This window comes from Homalodisca vitripennis, unplaced genomic scaffold (genome assembly GCF_021130785.1).
Source record: "Homalodisca vitripennis isolate AUS2020 unplaced genomic scaffold, UT_GWSS_2.1 ScUCBcl_1611;HRSCAF=5460, whole genome shotgun sequence".
In the NCBI taxonomy this organism is placed as follows: domain Eukaryota; kingdom Metazoa; phylum Arthropoda; class Insecta; order Hemiptera; family Cicadellidae; genus Homalodisca; species Homalodisca vitripennis.
The window spans coordinates 62,502-75,860 of NW_025777740.1; the positions used below are offsets into that span (position 1 = coordinate 62,502).

Sequence of the window (13,359 nt, forward strand, 5' to 3'; positions counted from 1 at the left end):
CAGGGCCTCACTTTATCGCGTTTCACCGTCGTGTCGGTTAGATCCTGTGCTCCGCTCCTCATTGTAGCCCTCCGGACACGTTCAGTGTACAATATAAACGAGTGAAATCCGATATTAGACCGCGTTTATAGTTTTTATAGACAGTTTTTTGGCTGTGTAACGCGTACAGACGGGGTTCGACCTCCACTAAATACTGTCTGGTGACGTTAAAATTCGTTTTAAAACGGCGTTCTACTCGCTTATCGTTGGTAAGACGTCTCGGCCATCGGAAAAACGGATTTTTACGTTTAATCAGGACCTTACGTACTGTTTACGAGAGGTTTTAGTGTCGAGAAACGACTAAAATCCGGCAGACTGGCGTGGCGATGGGACGGCCCGGCTCGGCGACCTCTGTACGGTACGTACTCAGGCCGCGAGCCGAGTCGCGGCTGGCGGCGGAGCCATCTGATATTCCCGACATACAGAATGGCAGACTCCGCTACAACGGCACCGGCACCAGCCGCTCCCACACCGAAGAAGGCGAAGGCCGCGGCCGCCAGCAAGAAGCCCCGCGTCAAGCCGGCTCACCCACCGACGTCGGACATGGTGAACGCGGCCATCAAGAGCCTGAAAGAGCGCGGCGGTTCGTCGCTGCAGGCCATCAAAAAGTACATCGCGGCCAACTACAAGGTTGACGCCGAGAAGCTGGCCCCTTTCATCAGGAAGTACCTCAAGTCGGCCGTAGCGTCCGGCGCTCTCACCCAGCCGAAAGGCAAGGGCGCCACCGGCTCGTTCAAACTGTCGGTGAAATCCTCCGGAGAAGGAGCCAAGTCCGCCGGCAGCGAGACGGTCAAGAAGGCCGCCAAGAAAGCACCGGCCAAGCCGAAAGCCGGCGATAAGAAGCCGAAGGCGGCCAAAAAGCCAGCCGCAGCCAAGAAACCGGCCGCCGCCGCCGCGACCAAGAAGGCCGCCAAGCCCAAGACTCCCAGCAAGGCAAAGAAGGTCGCCAAACCGCCGACCAAAAAGCCCAAGTCGCCCAAACCGAAGAAAGTGGCCGTGAAGAAAGCCAAAACGCCCAAGAAGACCGCCGCCAAGAAGAAGTAAACCGGCCGGCCAGTCGCTCTCCTCCCTCGACTGTGGGAAATCCAAACGGCCTTTCTAAAGGCCACCCAAAATGTCATTCGTTTTAACGTGTTTTATTAGCGACCCCTGTTTTTGATATTATTATAACAAATACATTACGAAACAGCTTGTTTTGTTTTGTTTTTTTTTTTTTTTTTTTTTTTAAGTATTATAAAAGTGATATTGTTTGCCGTCTTGTATTTGACGAAATTTATTTAATGTTTGACTCATAATTACAAATACTCACATGCACATATTATAATCAATATTAATGGGTTTTTTATAACTAATTACGATTGGTTTTTGTATTTATAAATGAAAACTATATGTTATACGATTTTACGTTAATGTTATGTTTAGAAAGATATTTATGTACATTCAATATTACCTAAGTCTCTTCTATTGATAAACCTTTCATAAGATATAAATCCCAACGTTAATAAATAACCTACCGTTCGTTTATATATATATATATATATATATATATATATATATACACACACACACACACACACACACACTAATTTCTTAGTTCTTTTCATTGGGTCATATACATTAATATTTATGTTAAATCATAATACCATATTGTAGTGTGATGTCAATATTTTATTTTGAGCAAACTTGCAAACTAATATTTCACCGCATTCACAAAGATCGTAATTAAATATCAGTGATAAACGCGCGCCGCTTGATCTGGGCTTGGAGTTTGCAAGCTCGAGTAAATTTTTTTTCTAAAAGAGCAAGCAGCGCGAAGCGCTGCGCAGCGGGCAAGCATCGCGTGATCTGACAAATTCTGTAAATATTGTTAAATTCAGAATAGTAGGCTATATTGTTTTAAACGTGTTTCATTACTAATTTGTGTGTGTTTTTTCGTACGGAAATTAATAAACTCGTAAACTTAAATGTAAACTGACTTGGATCACATTAGAGGTATAAATCAAGCAATCGCAATCAGGTTCGCTAGACGGAGCAGATTTACACTTGTTAACAGACAACTCTGTAATTATGTAATTTCAATATAATATAATAACAGAATTCCAATGTTTACACAACTAAAAGCGGTAAAATAAGCGAAAATTAGAAGTTATGTTTAATCAGAGTTCAACGCGGTTCTTGGTTAATTAGAAGTCATGTGTATAAAACATGACCGAAACTATGGTTTTCGATCGAATTGCAATTGACGTATTTTTATTGTAAACTCAATGTATGTTTGAAAAAAAAAAAAAAAAATAAATAAATAAATAAACAGAAAATTATAAAATTTTACAGTGAAATCGGACTATGTTTAAAAAGAAAAAAAAAAAAAGGAATTGAAAAATTCCTGGAATAAAATATTTATGACAAACACAAAGTCATAAATTGGGTATTTTCGATAGAAAATATAGTCGAGAGCGACTTGAAACAACCAGGTTTACATCGGTTTTACAACTATAAGCGGTAAAATAAGCGAAAACGAACGAGTTATTGGTGGCCTTTAGAAAGGCCGTTTGTCGTAGCCACCGGCAGCGGGGCAGGCAGCGCACGCTTGTGTGTCACTTAGGCTCGTTCTCCGCGGATGCGGCGCGCCAGCTGGATGTCCTTGGGCATGATGGTGACTCGCTTGGCGTGGATGGCGCACAAGTTGGTGTCTTCGAAGAGTCCGACCAGGTAAGCCTCGCTGGCCTCCTGCAGTGCCATGACGGCGGAGCTCTGGAAACGCAGGTCGGTCTTAAAGTCCTGGGCGATCTCGCGGACGAGACGCTGGAACGGCAACTTGCGGATCAGCAGTTCGGTGCTCTTCTGGTAACGCCTGATCTCACGCAGGGCGACGGTGCCGGGCCTGTAACGGTGAGGCTTCTTCACGCCTCCTGTGGCCGGCGCGCTCTTACGGGCTGCCTTGGTGGCCAACTGCTTCCTGGGCGCCTTGCCTCCGGTGGACTTACGAGCGGTCTGCTTGGTACGTGCCATAGCGTCAGCTTGTCTCGCTAAATGAGATATGTTTTTCCCCTTGCGGAAAATATTGACTATATACGGGCCGGCACGAGCTCAGAACGACTGTGATTGGTCGCCGCGTTATCGGCCAATCACAGAGCAGCCAGAGTTGACAAAACTACCGACAACGGGCGATTTTATCACATCTCATCATCACGGTGTATCGATCGCGTTGCCAGGGGAAGTCACGACAGTCGCTTCACTGGCAATATCGCCATCTTGTTTAGTTAGCGTGGGTACGCTGTTGTCCGTTGTTTCATAATGTGCTTGTTAATAGTAAATGTATATAGTGTTTTTTTTTTAGTGTTAAATGTAATTGTAATTGACTAAGTATCACGTGGACAAGTGTTATTTGTAGTGTTTATTAATTTTATTTATTTCAATTTTCATAAATAACTCAATGTCATTGTTCTATGTTTGTGCCGGCCTTGTCGTAACAATGGAGGACACTCCCGTGGACCTAAGATTAGCATAAAGACTTAACTATCTTTCTATTCATTTATATTTTAAAATAGTTTATTTATAAAGACAAGTGATATTGTGTATAGTGCTGTTCTTGTGCGACCCATTGTATAACAATGGAGGACACTGCTACGGACTCGCCTCAGCCCCCGACCCCCGACCGACCACGTGCCAACAAGAGACGACGCCAAGATTGCCCTGTCCAGCCGGAATCCCGCCCAAACAGCTCTGCCTCGGCCCAATCCTCTACCAACATGGACACGCAGACTGTAAATACTCCCCGCATCCCACCGCTGTACATCGACAGCTTTCAAGGATGGCACGGCCACGCCGCCGAGATGCACAAAATTACTGGCGGAGATTTCCACGCTATCTGCAGAAACAGTGAGTACGTAGTCAAGACTAGTACTGTGGACAATTTTAGACTAGTGCAAAAATATTTAACCGATAAAAATATTGCATTTTTTACGCGCTCATTGCCAGGCACTAGGCCTACTAAAATAATTATAGCGGGCTTGCCGCTAGACGTAAAAGATATAGAAATATATGACGAGCTTACCGACCTAAACTTTGCAGTAGGTGAAATATTCAAATTAAAGACAAGCCGTGGAGAAACCAGACTCTGGGTAGTGTCACTACTCCCGGACTCTGTTACCGACGGAGAAACTAACAAAATAAGTGAAATTTACAACATAGACAAATTATTTTATGTCAGTGTTAAAATTAGACCCTATAAAAAACCGGCTGGCCCAATTCAGTGCCACAACTGCCAACAGTTTGGCCATGGCTCTGGCAATTGTGGTAGGCCAGCAAAATGTGTAAGGTGTGGTGGGCCTCACCAGGCCAAAGAATGTGGAAAGCCCCAGGGAGAGCGTGGCCTGTGCTGCAACTGTGGCGGGCAACATAACGCTAACTACCGGGGCTGCCCAAAATACTTGGCCGAAAAGAAGGGGCCAGTCCCGGGCATCGCCGCACGCCGGCAGCCGGTGAAAGGACAGCCTTTGTCCCAAGCCGAGCGCGGCGCGCTCCCACGGGCCGGCCGCGCAGCCCAGTCACAGCGCGCCGATCGCCCAGCCGCCACGCGCCCTGCCGCTACGAGCTCAGCCGCCACGTGGTCAGCCGCCACGTGCTCAGCCCCCCCGCCATTGGACGAGAGCGGCGACCAACCAGCGCCAGCCACCCCCCCCACCGCTAACGCCCAGCTTAGCGACCACGCGCCCCTGATGCCATCACTTGACGGCGAGCAGCGGACCAGCGACCACGGCGAGGATGAAGACTCCGAGGCCGAGAAGGAGAGTAGGAGGAGACGGCGTCCACCGAGGAATCCCGCCAACCGGACAACCGGGCCGAGGACATGGGCAGAAGCCGTCAAGACCCCGGCTTATCCCCAGCGGACCGCACAAGAGCCGAGGAATGAAGAGGAGCCGCGCAAGCCAGCGCAGCCCACCCGCCCAGCGGACACCAACGCCCCGCCAGCAGCTAGACCACACCGGCCCCGGACTACAACCGAGGAGCGACACAACGGCCATTTTCAAGGCCACCACCACATCGACCAGGAGGAAATGTCGGCACTACTCAGAGTCATCCTCGAGCAACTGACAACGGTAACACGTACTCTACAGTCGCTGGCCTCTCTCCTTGGCTCCCGTCATGGCTAGATGCCCGCGACTAGTATCCTGGAACTGCGATGGGATCAGACACAAGCGTGCCGAACTCATCCAGTTCCTCACCGAGTACGACATCGATGTTGCCCTCCTCCAGGAAACACACCTTTCCCCGAGATATAACTTCACCGCTCCGAACTACGCGGTTTACAGGACGGACCGCCCACAGCAGCAGCGACGCCGCCCCTCGGGTGGCACGGCCGTACTAGTGCACCGCCGTGTTCCGCACCGAGCTGTAAACTGCGCAGAGGCAACAACGGAAGTTACTACCGTTGCAGTATCCTTCGGAGGGCCTGAAATCACACTATCCTCAGTATACTGTAAAAACGATGCTCCAATTGAACAGGCTGATTTAAACAGACTACTAAGGCCCAACGGTACTGCTCTCATAGCCGGCGATTTTAACGCAAAAAACACGGCGTGGGGCTGCACGGCCACCAACACTGCAGGGATACGACTACGGCAGCAGCTCAGAGGAATGCCACACGTGATGATGAGCGTGCCAGAAGAGCCGACCCGCTACCCCAGGGTGGAGAACCATCGGCCGGACATCCTGGACTTCGCCATGCACTGCGGCATACCAGCAGCAGTGACGGTAGGTGTCGTCACGGACCTGAGCTCGGACCACTTGCCAGTCATGATATACCTAAACCGACCTGGAACTTACCGGTATCCCCCAGGTAAGAGGTCACAGGTCAACTGGGCCAGATATCACACTTTCCTGGCAGACCGCCCACGTCCAGTAGTCGTCCCAGACTCCAAGGCCGACCTCAACAGACAAGTAGGAGAACTTCAATCCTGCCTACAGGACGCCATGACCAACTGCCTCAAGCCAACCTCACCCGTGGCTGACCACCGCCGCCGACTTCCTCAACACCTGCAAGAAGAAGTCCAACTGCGGAGACGGCTGAGGAAGACCTGGCAGAGAACGCGTTTTCCTGGGGACAAAGCCGCCTTCAACAGACAGACAGAAAAAGTTAAGCAACTCCTGCAGGACCATAGCGCACAAAGGTGGAAAACTTATCTTGAGACAATAAGTCCGGAGGATGGGTCTGCATGGCGGCTAGCCAAAGCTCTGAAAACGGCAAAAAAGCTCGAGCAGCCCATCCTAGGAACGCAAGGACTAGTCTACTCCACACAAGATAAGGCCGAAGCCTTTGCCGACTGCATGGAGTTGCAATTCTCCCCCCACCCAAACATCAGTGACCCCGGGCACACCGATATGGTCGATGCCTACCTGGAAGCAGAAGCCCGTGAAGAAGAAGAGGACAGCGATGAAGAGGAAGTGGAACCCATTACAGAGCAGGAAGTCTCTCGGGCCCTGGCCAAGCTGAAACCGAGGAAGGCACCAGGACCAGATGACTTGGGCCCACCTGCTTTGAAAAAACTACCACCATGGGTCATCACGTGGCTCACTGTCCTCTTCAACAGCTGCTTGCGATTTCGCCACTTCCCACCCCAGTGGAAGCAGGCGAAAATAATCATGCTCCCAAAAGCCCATAAGAACTTAACGCTCCCAGGTAGCTATCGACCAATATCACTACTCCCAGCCCTCTCCAAACTACTAGAGCGACTCGTGCTGGTGCGGTTTCCGGAAGACTTCTTCCTAGCTCTGAGGGAGGAGCAGTATGGATTCCGCCGAGGCCACTCAACAACCCTCCAGCTCACAAGAGTCGCTACGGACATAGCAGACAGTGCCAACCTCGGTCGAGTGACCACTGCTGTCTCAATAGACATCAGCAAGGCATTCGACAGGGTTTGGCACGCAGGTCTGAATTACAAGCTGGCTCAGAGTCCTCTCCCCAGGAAACTGAGACAACTTCTACAATCCTATCTCCAAGACCGGCACTTCGCAGTAGCGGTCGGCCCGTCAACGTCCAGCAGCAGGCAGATCACCGCTGGTGTGCCACAGGGCTCAGTCCTAGGACCAATCCTGTACCTGTGGTACACCAACGATATCCCCGTCACCCCAGGGGTCTCAGTCGCTCTCTACGCAGACGACGCGCTCTTCTATACCAAATCGAAGATAGTCCAAGCCTCCTGCAGACGCATCCAGAGCCAACTGGATCTCCTAGCGCCCTGGATGCGAAAATGGAGGATGAAGGCCAACACAGACAAATGTGCGGCAATCTGCTTCACCAGGAAGAGGTGGGGCCATGTCGCACAGAACACTCTACTTCTGGAAGGCCAACGTATCGCGTGGACAAAGAGGCTGAGATACCTGGGGATGACCCTAAGCAGGACACCGACCACCACTCCAGCTGCAGAAGACCGACTGCAGAAAGCCAAGGCCGCACGCAGAAGCCTTCTCCCACTACTGCGACCAACCGCCGCCCTCCCACTCACCACCAAGCTGCTGCTGTACAGGGCCATCATTCGACCGGTCCTGACATACGCCGGGCCCGCATGGTACGCCGGGACGTCTAAAACAACAAGGAAGAAGCTGGAAGCTTTTCAGCACAAGACGGTCCGGCTCCTGACGGACTCACCGTGGTTCGTCAGGAACTCTGTCATCATGCGGTCCACAGGGCTTCCTACTGTGGAGGAGTGTGTCAGGAACGCAGCAGTCCGCCTGTACGCAGCAGCTGCAGAATCTCAGTGGCCACACATCAGGGAATGGTCGACCAGAGAAGGGCCGCGGGCCAGGAAAATCCCAAAACCAAGAATGCTACTACAGGATCCTCCGTAGCAACAACAACATAATCATGTAAATACTTACCTTTAACAATGTAAACCACAGACCTGTATGTATAAACAAAAATTGTAGAAAACACTGAGCTTACCATAACAGATTGTAAACAATAAATACCAAATGAACTGACCCGACTGTAAATAATAATCAAAAAAAAATGACCAGTTTGTAAATAAAAATAGCATAGTAAAATAGTTTTAAGATTAGCTTTAAGTGTATATATACTCGTGTATATCCTGACTATTAAAACAACAAATAAACTGACCTGACTGTAAACAATAATTAAAAAAATGACCAGATTGTAAATAAAAATAGCATAGTAAATAGTTTTAAGATTAGCTTTAAGTTGTATATATATACTCTTGTATATCCTGACTATCAACACAACAAATGAACTGACCTGACTGTAAATAATAAATAATTAATGACCAGATTGTAAAGAAAAATAGCATAGTAAAATAGTTTTAAGTTTCAAGTTTTAGTTTTAAGATTAGCTTTAAGTAGAATATATACTCTTGTATATCCTGACTAATAACACTAAAGCTCCTGAACATCCAGGAGAATAGATGTTTCAGCTGACCAGCAGTCATTGTGTTTGTAAACACAGATACTGCCAGAGAGGGGATACAACAATCCCCGCCTACCCGCCTGCCTGCCTGCCTGCCTGATTTTATCATCTGTTTGACTAACGCCACTGCAACAGCAACATGACCGGTCGAGGCAAAGGTGGTAAGGGGCTGGGAAAGGGAGGCGCCAAGCGTCACAGGAAGGTGCTCCGTGACAACATCCAGGGCATCACCAAGCCCGCAATCCGTCGTCTGGCTCGCCGCGGCGGTGTCAAGCGTATCTCGGGCCTCATCTACGAGGAGACCCGCGGAGTGCTCAAGGTGTTTCTGGAGAACGTGATCCGTGACGCCGTCACATACACCGAGCACGCCAAGAGGAAGACGGTCACCGCCATGGACGTCGTGTACGCGCTCAAACGCCAGGGCCGCACACTGTACGGTTTCGGAGGTTAAGCTGAGCTGCCGCCTGTTCCGCGCGCGACATCGCCCCACAAAAGGCCTTTTTAAAGGCCACCATAAACTCTATCGTTTTTACGTTTCTCTTCGGCTTAGACAACGGATACCGCTGTTTTTTCTCGATTTTATTCCAAGTATTACAAGTGACAATAATAACAATTTCATTAATACATATAATATATAAAAAATTTATTTATTTATTTTTTTTTTTTTCTCAACATTTAAACTTATCATACTAGGTTTTCAATTGTTTTTTCTCTCACTCTTCTGTTCCTAATAAAAAGTTTCTTAAATTTTCGTTTTTATTAAAAACCTTTTGTTTATTTCACTTTTTAAGGCCAGATCATTTTACCGTATGTATGTAATTTAACCAAGTAAAAATCACTCGTATCTGACGACTGTCGTCGACAATTCCATTATCAATATACAACTTACAAGATTATTCATTGTTGTAAGTTCATGTTCATAAAATCTCTATTAAATTTCATTATGACTAGTCACTTAAGACCCTAGCTTGCCTATTCAAAGCTCAGATCACGCGACGCTTGCCCGCTGCGCAGCGCTTCGCGCTGCTTGCTCTTTTAGAAAAAAAATTTACTCGAGCTTGCAAACTCCAAGCCCAGATCAAGCGGCGCGCGTTTATCACTAAAAAAAAATAAATAAAGTACTTTATTTCTTCTTCAAGTTTCATTTAGGCCGTGTATTTTTATCTCTATTAAATTTGTATTATTTATGTATTTTAAATAATATCTCTATTAAAAATTCCATTATGACAAGTCACTTCCAACACCCTAGCTTGCCTATTCGATTAAATTCACTATTACCCCAAGTTTCTTTCAAACACAACGATCGATTTCCTATTTATCCGTAAAATAATACCTTAATTTATGTATATTTCTCGTCGGTAAAAGTAAAAGTAAATTTTCAACGATAAATCCTATAGTTTTGTGTATTCTGTATTCCTATTGGTCGATTCTTGGCGATTTCCCTTTTGCGCATGTGCGTGGAGATAGAATATATACGGTGAACTGTTAACACACGCTTATATAGGTAGGAGGTGGCCAAACTCGTGATTCGTCGGTTAAAAGTGACCAACCAGAGTTGAGAGGATTTCCCGCGTTTCAATTGACAATGAATTAACCGTTTTAATCGGACGATCCTTGTTCGAAATGACACTTATTTACTTAATTCACGTCGAGTATTGATAATGAGTTGAAGAATTATTTGAAAATACAGACTAATACCGATATATTCAGTACACATTCCGGCCAATTATTTTAATAATTTTGGAACGTAGTGATTAACCTGATGAAATCGTTTAGAGTAAATAAAATAAACGTGTTGACAATCGTACTACAGACGAAATCGAGTATATTCATAACCGAGTATGTGTTCTAAATCCGATCTATACATTATGTTTATAGTTTCGTATTATCATAATATGTGTTAATCAATGTTTGGTGATTTACAGCTAGTACTGCTATTGTTATTTTCGCCTCTATGGATATCGCCCGGTATTAGCAATTTATAGAAAAGAGCTTCATTTTTGAATAGTTACTCCGATTACTCTATACTGCCCTTCTTGTAATGTTCTATTCAAATAGAGACAATAAATTATTTTAACATTATCAAGTGACGTAACTGCCACATGTACAAGTATCGTATCTCAAACCAATCCACATTGTTTTATTCAGTGTAAACACTTTTAATATTAATTTTATTTTAATCCTTTTTTTATATTATACTATTTAGATTCAATCTGAAACAGGGTTGGAAAAGTATGTTCATTCAGTACATACAAATATTTCCGTATTGTTTGAAATTTAAAGTAATTGAAACGAAATTGCAACGTGAATAATTTAAATCGTAATAAGAATAAACGTATAGAGGAGAAAAACACACTGTTTTCCCGAATTAATGTAGTGGTTTTAAATAATAATTACAATAAACGATGTTCAATAGGATTCACGCCCAGCGTATATACATCGTACCGAGCACTGGTTGAAACTGAATACAATTATAACTTTCGCACTGTACATAGATGTTACGCTTCAACAGTATTTAACAACGAATATCTTCAATATTGACGCGTTTTTTTTTTCTCACTTATTTACCGAAATACTAGAAATACTTATATATATCAACAAATTCTACAATTTTTATGAAATTGGCTGAGTTAATTAGCTATTATTATTAGTCTACTATATTCTTATTGTTTAGTTCAACGGTCGAGCATATACCTTCGGTCGTGATGCCATCAAGTAAAACTGAAGTTTATTTACCTAAATCATCACTAGTTTTTGTTTACGCTTTTTTTTTTTTACGACGAATATTGTTTAGTTATATCACTTGTATATCGATGTAAGTAAATAGATTAGTGCACTAATAAATTCTCTGACGGCATTCAATCAAGCTCGATCGTTACAGTCGTTGATAATATTTTAATCTTGATAATGAAAATAATATTTAATTTCACTCCTATCTAGAAAAAAAAAATTCTTTATAGACAATAATCGTAACTCACGCGTTTATCATTACGGCATGTTGTGATATCTTGCACAGCTAAGCGTTATAAAAACTAGGCGTATCGCAACACTCACTGCGTGTAAATTGGACATAAATTTTTTTTTTTTTACTTAAACACTATATTCCCACTCGGATTTATAGATTAAAACAATCCTTTAGTACGTATTAGCCGTACAGACTTGACGGGCCCATTTCTCTGACCGGTATGTAGAGTACACACCGTCACGGTACTTGTGTCAACAGGGCCTCACTTTATCGCGTTTCACCGTCGTGTCGGTTAGATCCTGTGCTCCGCTCCTCATTGTAGCCCTCCGGACACGTTCAGTGTACAATATAAACGAGTGAAATCCGATATTAGACCGCGTTTATAGTTTTTATAGACAGTTTTTTGGCTGTGTAACGCGTACAGACGGGGTTCGACCTCCACTAAATACTGTCTGGTGACGTTAAAATTCGTTTTAAAACGGCGTTCTACTCGCTTATCGTTGGTAAGACGTCTCGGCCATCGGAAAAACGGATTTTTACGTTTAATCAGGACCTTACGTACTGTTTACGAGAGGTTTTAGTGTCGAGAAACGACTAAAATCCGGCAGACTGGCGTGGCGATGGGACGGCCCGGCTCGGCGACCTCTGTACGGTACGTACTCAGGCCGCGAGCCGAGTCGCGGCTGGCGGCGGAGCCATCTGATATTCCCGACATACAGAATGGCAGACTCCGCTACAACGGCACCGGCACCAGCCGCTCCCACACCGAAGAAGGCGAAGGCCGCGGCCGCCAGCAAGAAGCCCCGCGTCAAGCCGGCTCACCCACCGACGTCGGACATGGTGAACGCGGCCATCAAGAGCCTGAAAGAGCGCGGCGGTTCGTCGCTGCAGGCCATCAAAAAGTACATCGCGGCCAACTACAAGGTTGACGCCGAGAAGCTGGCCCCTTTCATCAGGAAGTACCTCAAGTCGGCCGTAGCGTCCGGCGCTCTCACCCAGCCGAAAGGCAAGGGCGCCACCGGCTCGTTCAAACTGTCGGTGAAATCCTCCGGAGAAGGAGCCAAGTCCGCCGGCAGCGAGACGGTCAAGAAGGCCGCCAAGAAAGCACCGGCCAAGCCGAAAGCCGGCGATAAGAAGCCGAAGGCGGCCAAAAAGCCAGCCGCAGCCAAGAAACCGGCCGCCGCCGCCGCGACCAAGAAGGCCGCCAAGCCCAAGACTCCCAGCAAGGCAAAGAAGGTCGCCAAACCGCCGACCAAAAAGCCCAAGTCGCCCAAACCGAAGAAAGTGGCCGTGAAGAAAGCCAAAACGCCCAAGAAGACCGCCGCCAAGAAGAAGTAAACCGGCCGGCCAGTCGCTCTCCTCCCTCGACTGTGGGAAATCCAAACGGCCTTTCTAAAGGCCACCCAAAATGTCATTCGTTTTAACGTGTTTTATTAGCGACCCCTGTTTTTGATATTATTATAACAAATACATTACGAAACAGCTTGTTTTGTTTTGTTTTTTGTTTTTTTTTTTTTTAAGTATTATAAAAGTGATATTGTTTGCCGTCTTGTATTTGACGAAATTTATTTAATGTTTGACTCATAATTACAAATACTCACATGCACATATTGATTTTTAAAAAATTATTTTAAATCAAGCCGATAACTGGTATAATAAGCCAATATGTTATTTTATGAAGCACAGAGAAGACCCAACACTTGGGTATTTTACTCTTAATAGAGCAATTTTGAATGAAACGACAATTGAGAGTGTAAAACTATTAGGAATTTTTCTAGATCCTACGCTGTCCTTGGCACATACATGTTGGTTATGTTCATAAAAAAGTGTTGAGCAGGGGGGTATATTTATTGCGAAAACTAAAACCTTATGTTTCCAAAGATACGCTAAGAATGGTTTACTTTGCACTGTTTTTCAGAGCATCATTAGTTATGGT

At 45.8% G+C, this 13,359-nt stretch overlaps 4 protein-coding genes across 4 annotated transcripts; 3 read left to right on the top strand and 1 right to left on the bottom strand.

The window, feature by feature from the left end:
• The first annotated feature begins 422 nt into the window (after positions 1-422).
• LOC124371569 (histone H1-like) lies at positions 423-1,149 on the top strand. The gene has a single exon (XM_046829918.1). The coding sequence runs from the start codon at positions 466-468 to the stop codon at positions 1,081-1,083; it is 618 nt and encodes a 205-aa protein (XP_046685874.1). The 5' UTR covers positions 423-465; the 3' UTR covers positions 1,084-1,149.
• A 1,413-nt stretch (positions 1,150-2,562) lies between these two features.
• On the bottom strand, positions 2,563-3,068 carry LOC124371566 (histone H3). Its single transcript, XM_046829915.1, has one exon. It carries the CDS (start codon positions 3,046-3,048, stop codon positions 2,638-2,640), a length of 411 nt encoding a protein of 136 aa, XP_046685871.1. The 5' UTR covers positions 3,049-3,068; the 3' UTR covers positions 2,563-2,637.
• A 5,477-nt stretch (positions 3,069-8,545) lies between these two features.
• LOC124371567 (histone H4) lies at positions 8,546-8,972 on the top strand. Its single transcript, XM_046829916.1, has one exon. It carries the CDS (start codon positions 8,598-8,600, stop codon positions 8,907-8,909), a length of 312 nt encoding a protein of 103 aa, XP_046685872.1. The 5' UTR covers positions 8,546-8,597; the 3' UTR covers positions 8,910-8,972.
• A 3,128-nt stretch (positions 8,973-12,100) lies between these two features.
• LOC124371568 (histone H1-like) lies at positions 12,101-12,827 on the top strand. Its single transcript, XM_046829917.1, has one exon. It carries the CDS (start codon positions 12,144-12,146, stop codon positions 12,759-12,761), a length of 618 nt encoding a protein of 205 aa, XP_046685873.1. The 5' UTR covers positions 12,101-12,143; the 3' UTR covers positions 12,762-12,827.
• Positions 12,828-13,359: the final 532 nt, after the last annotated feature.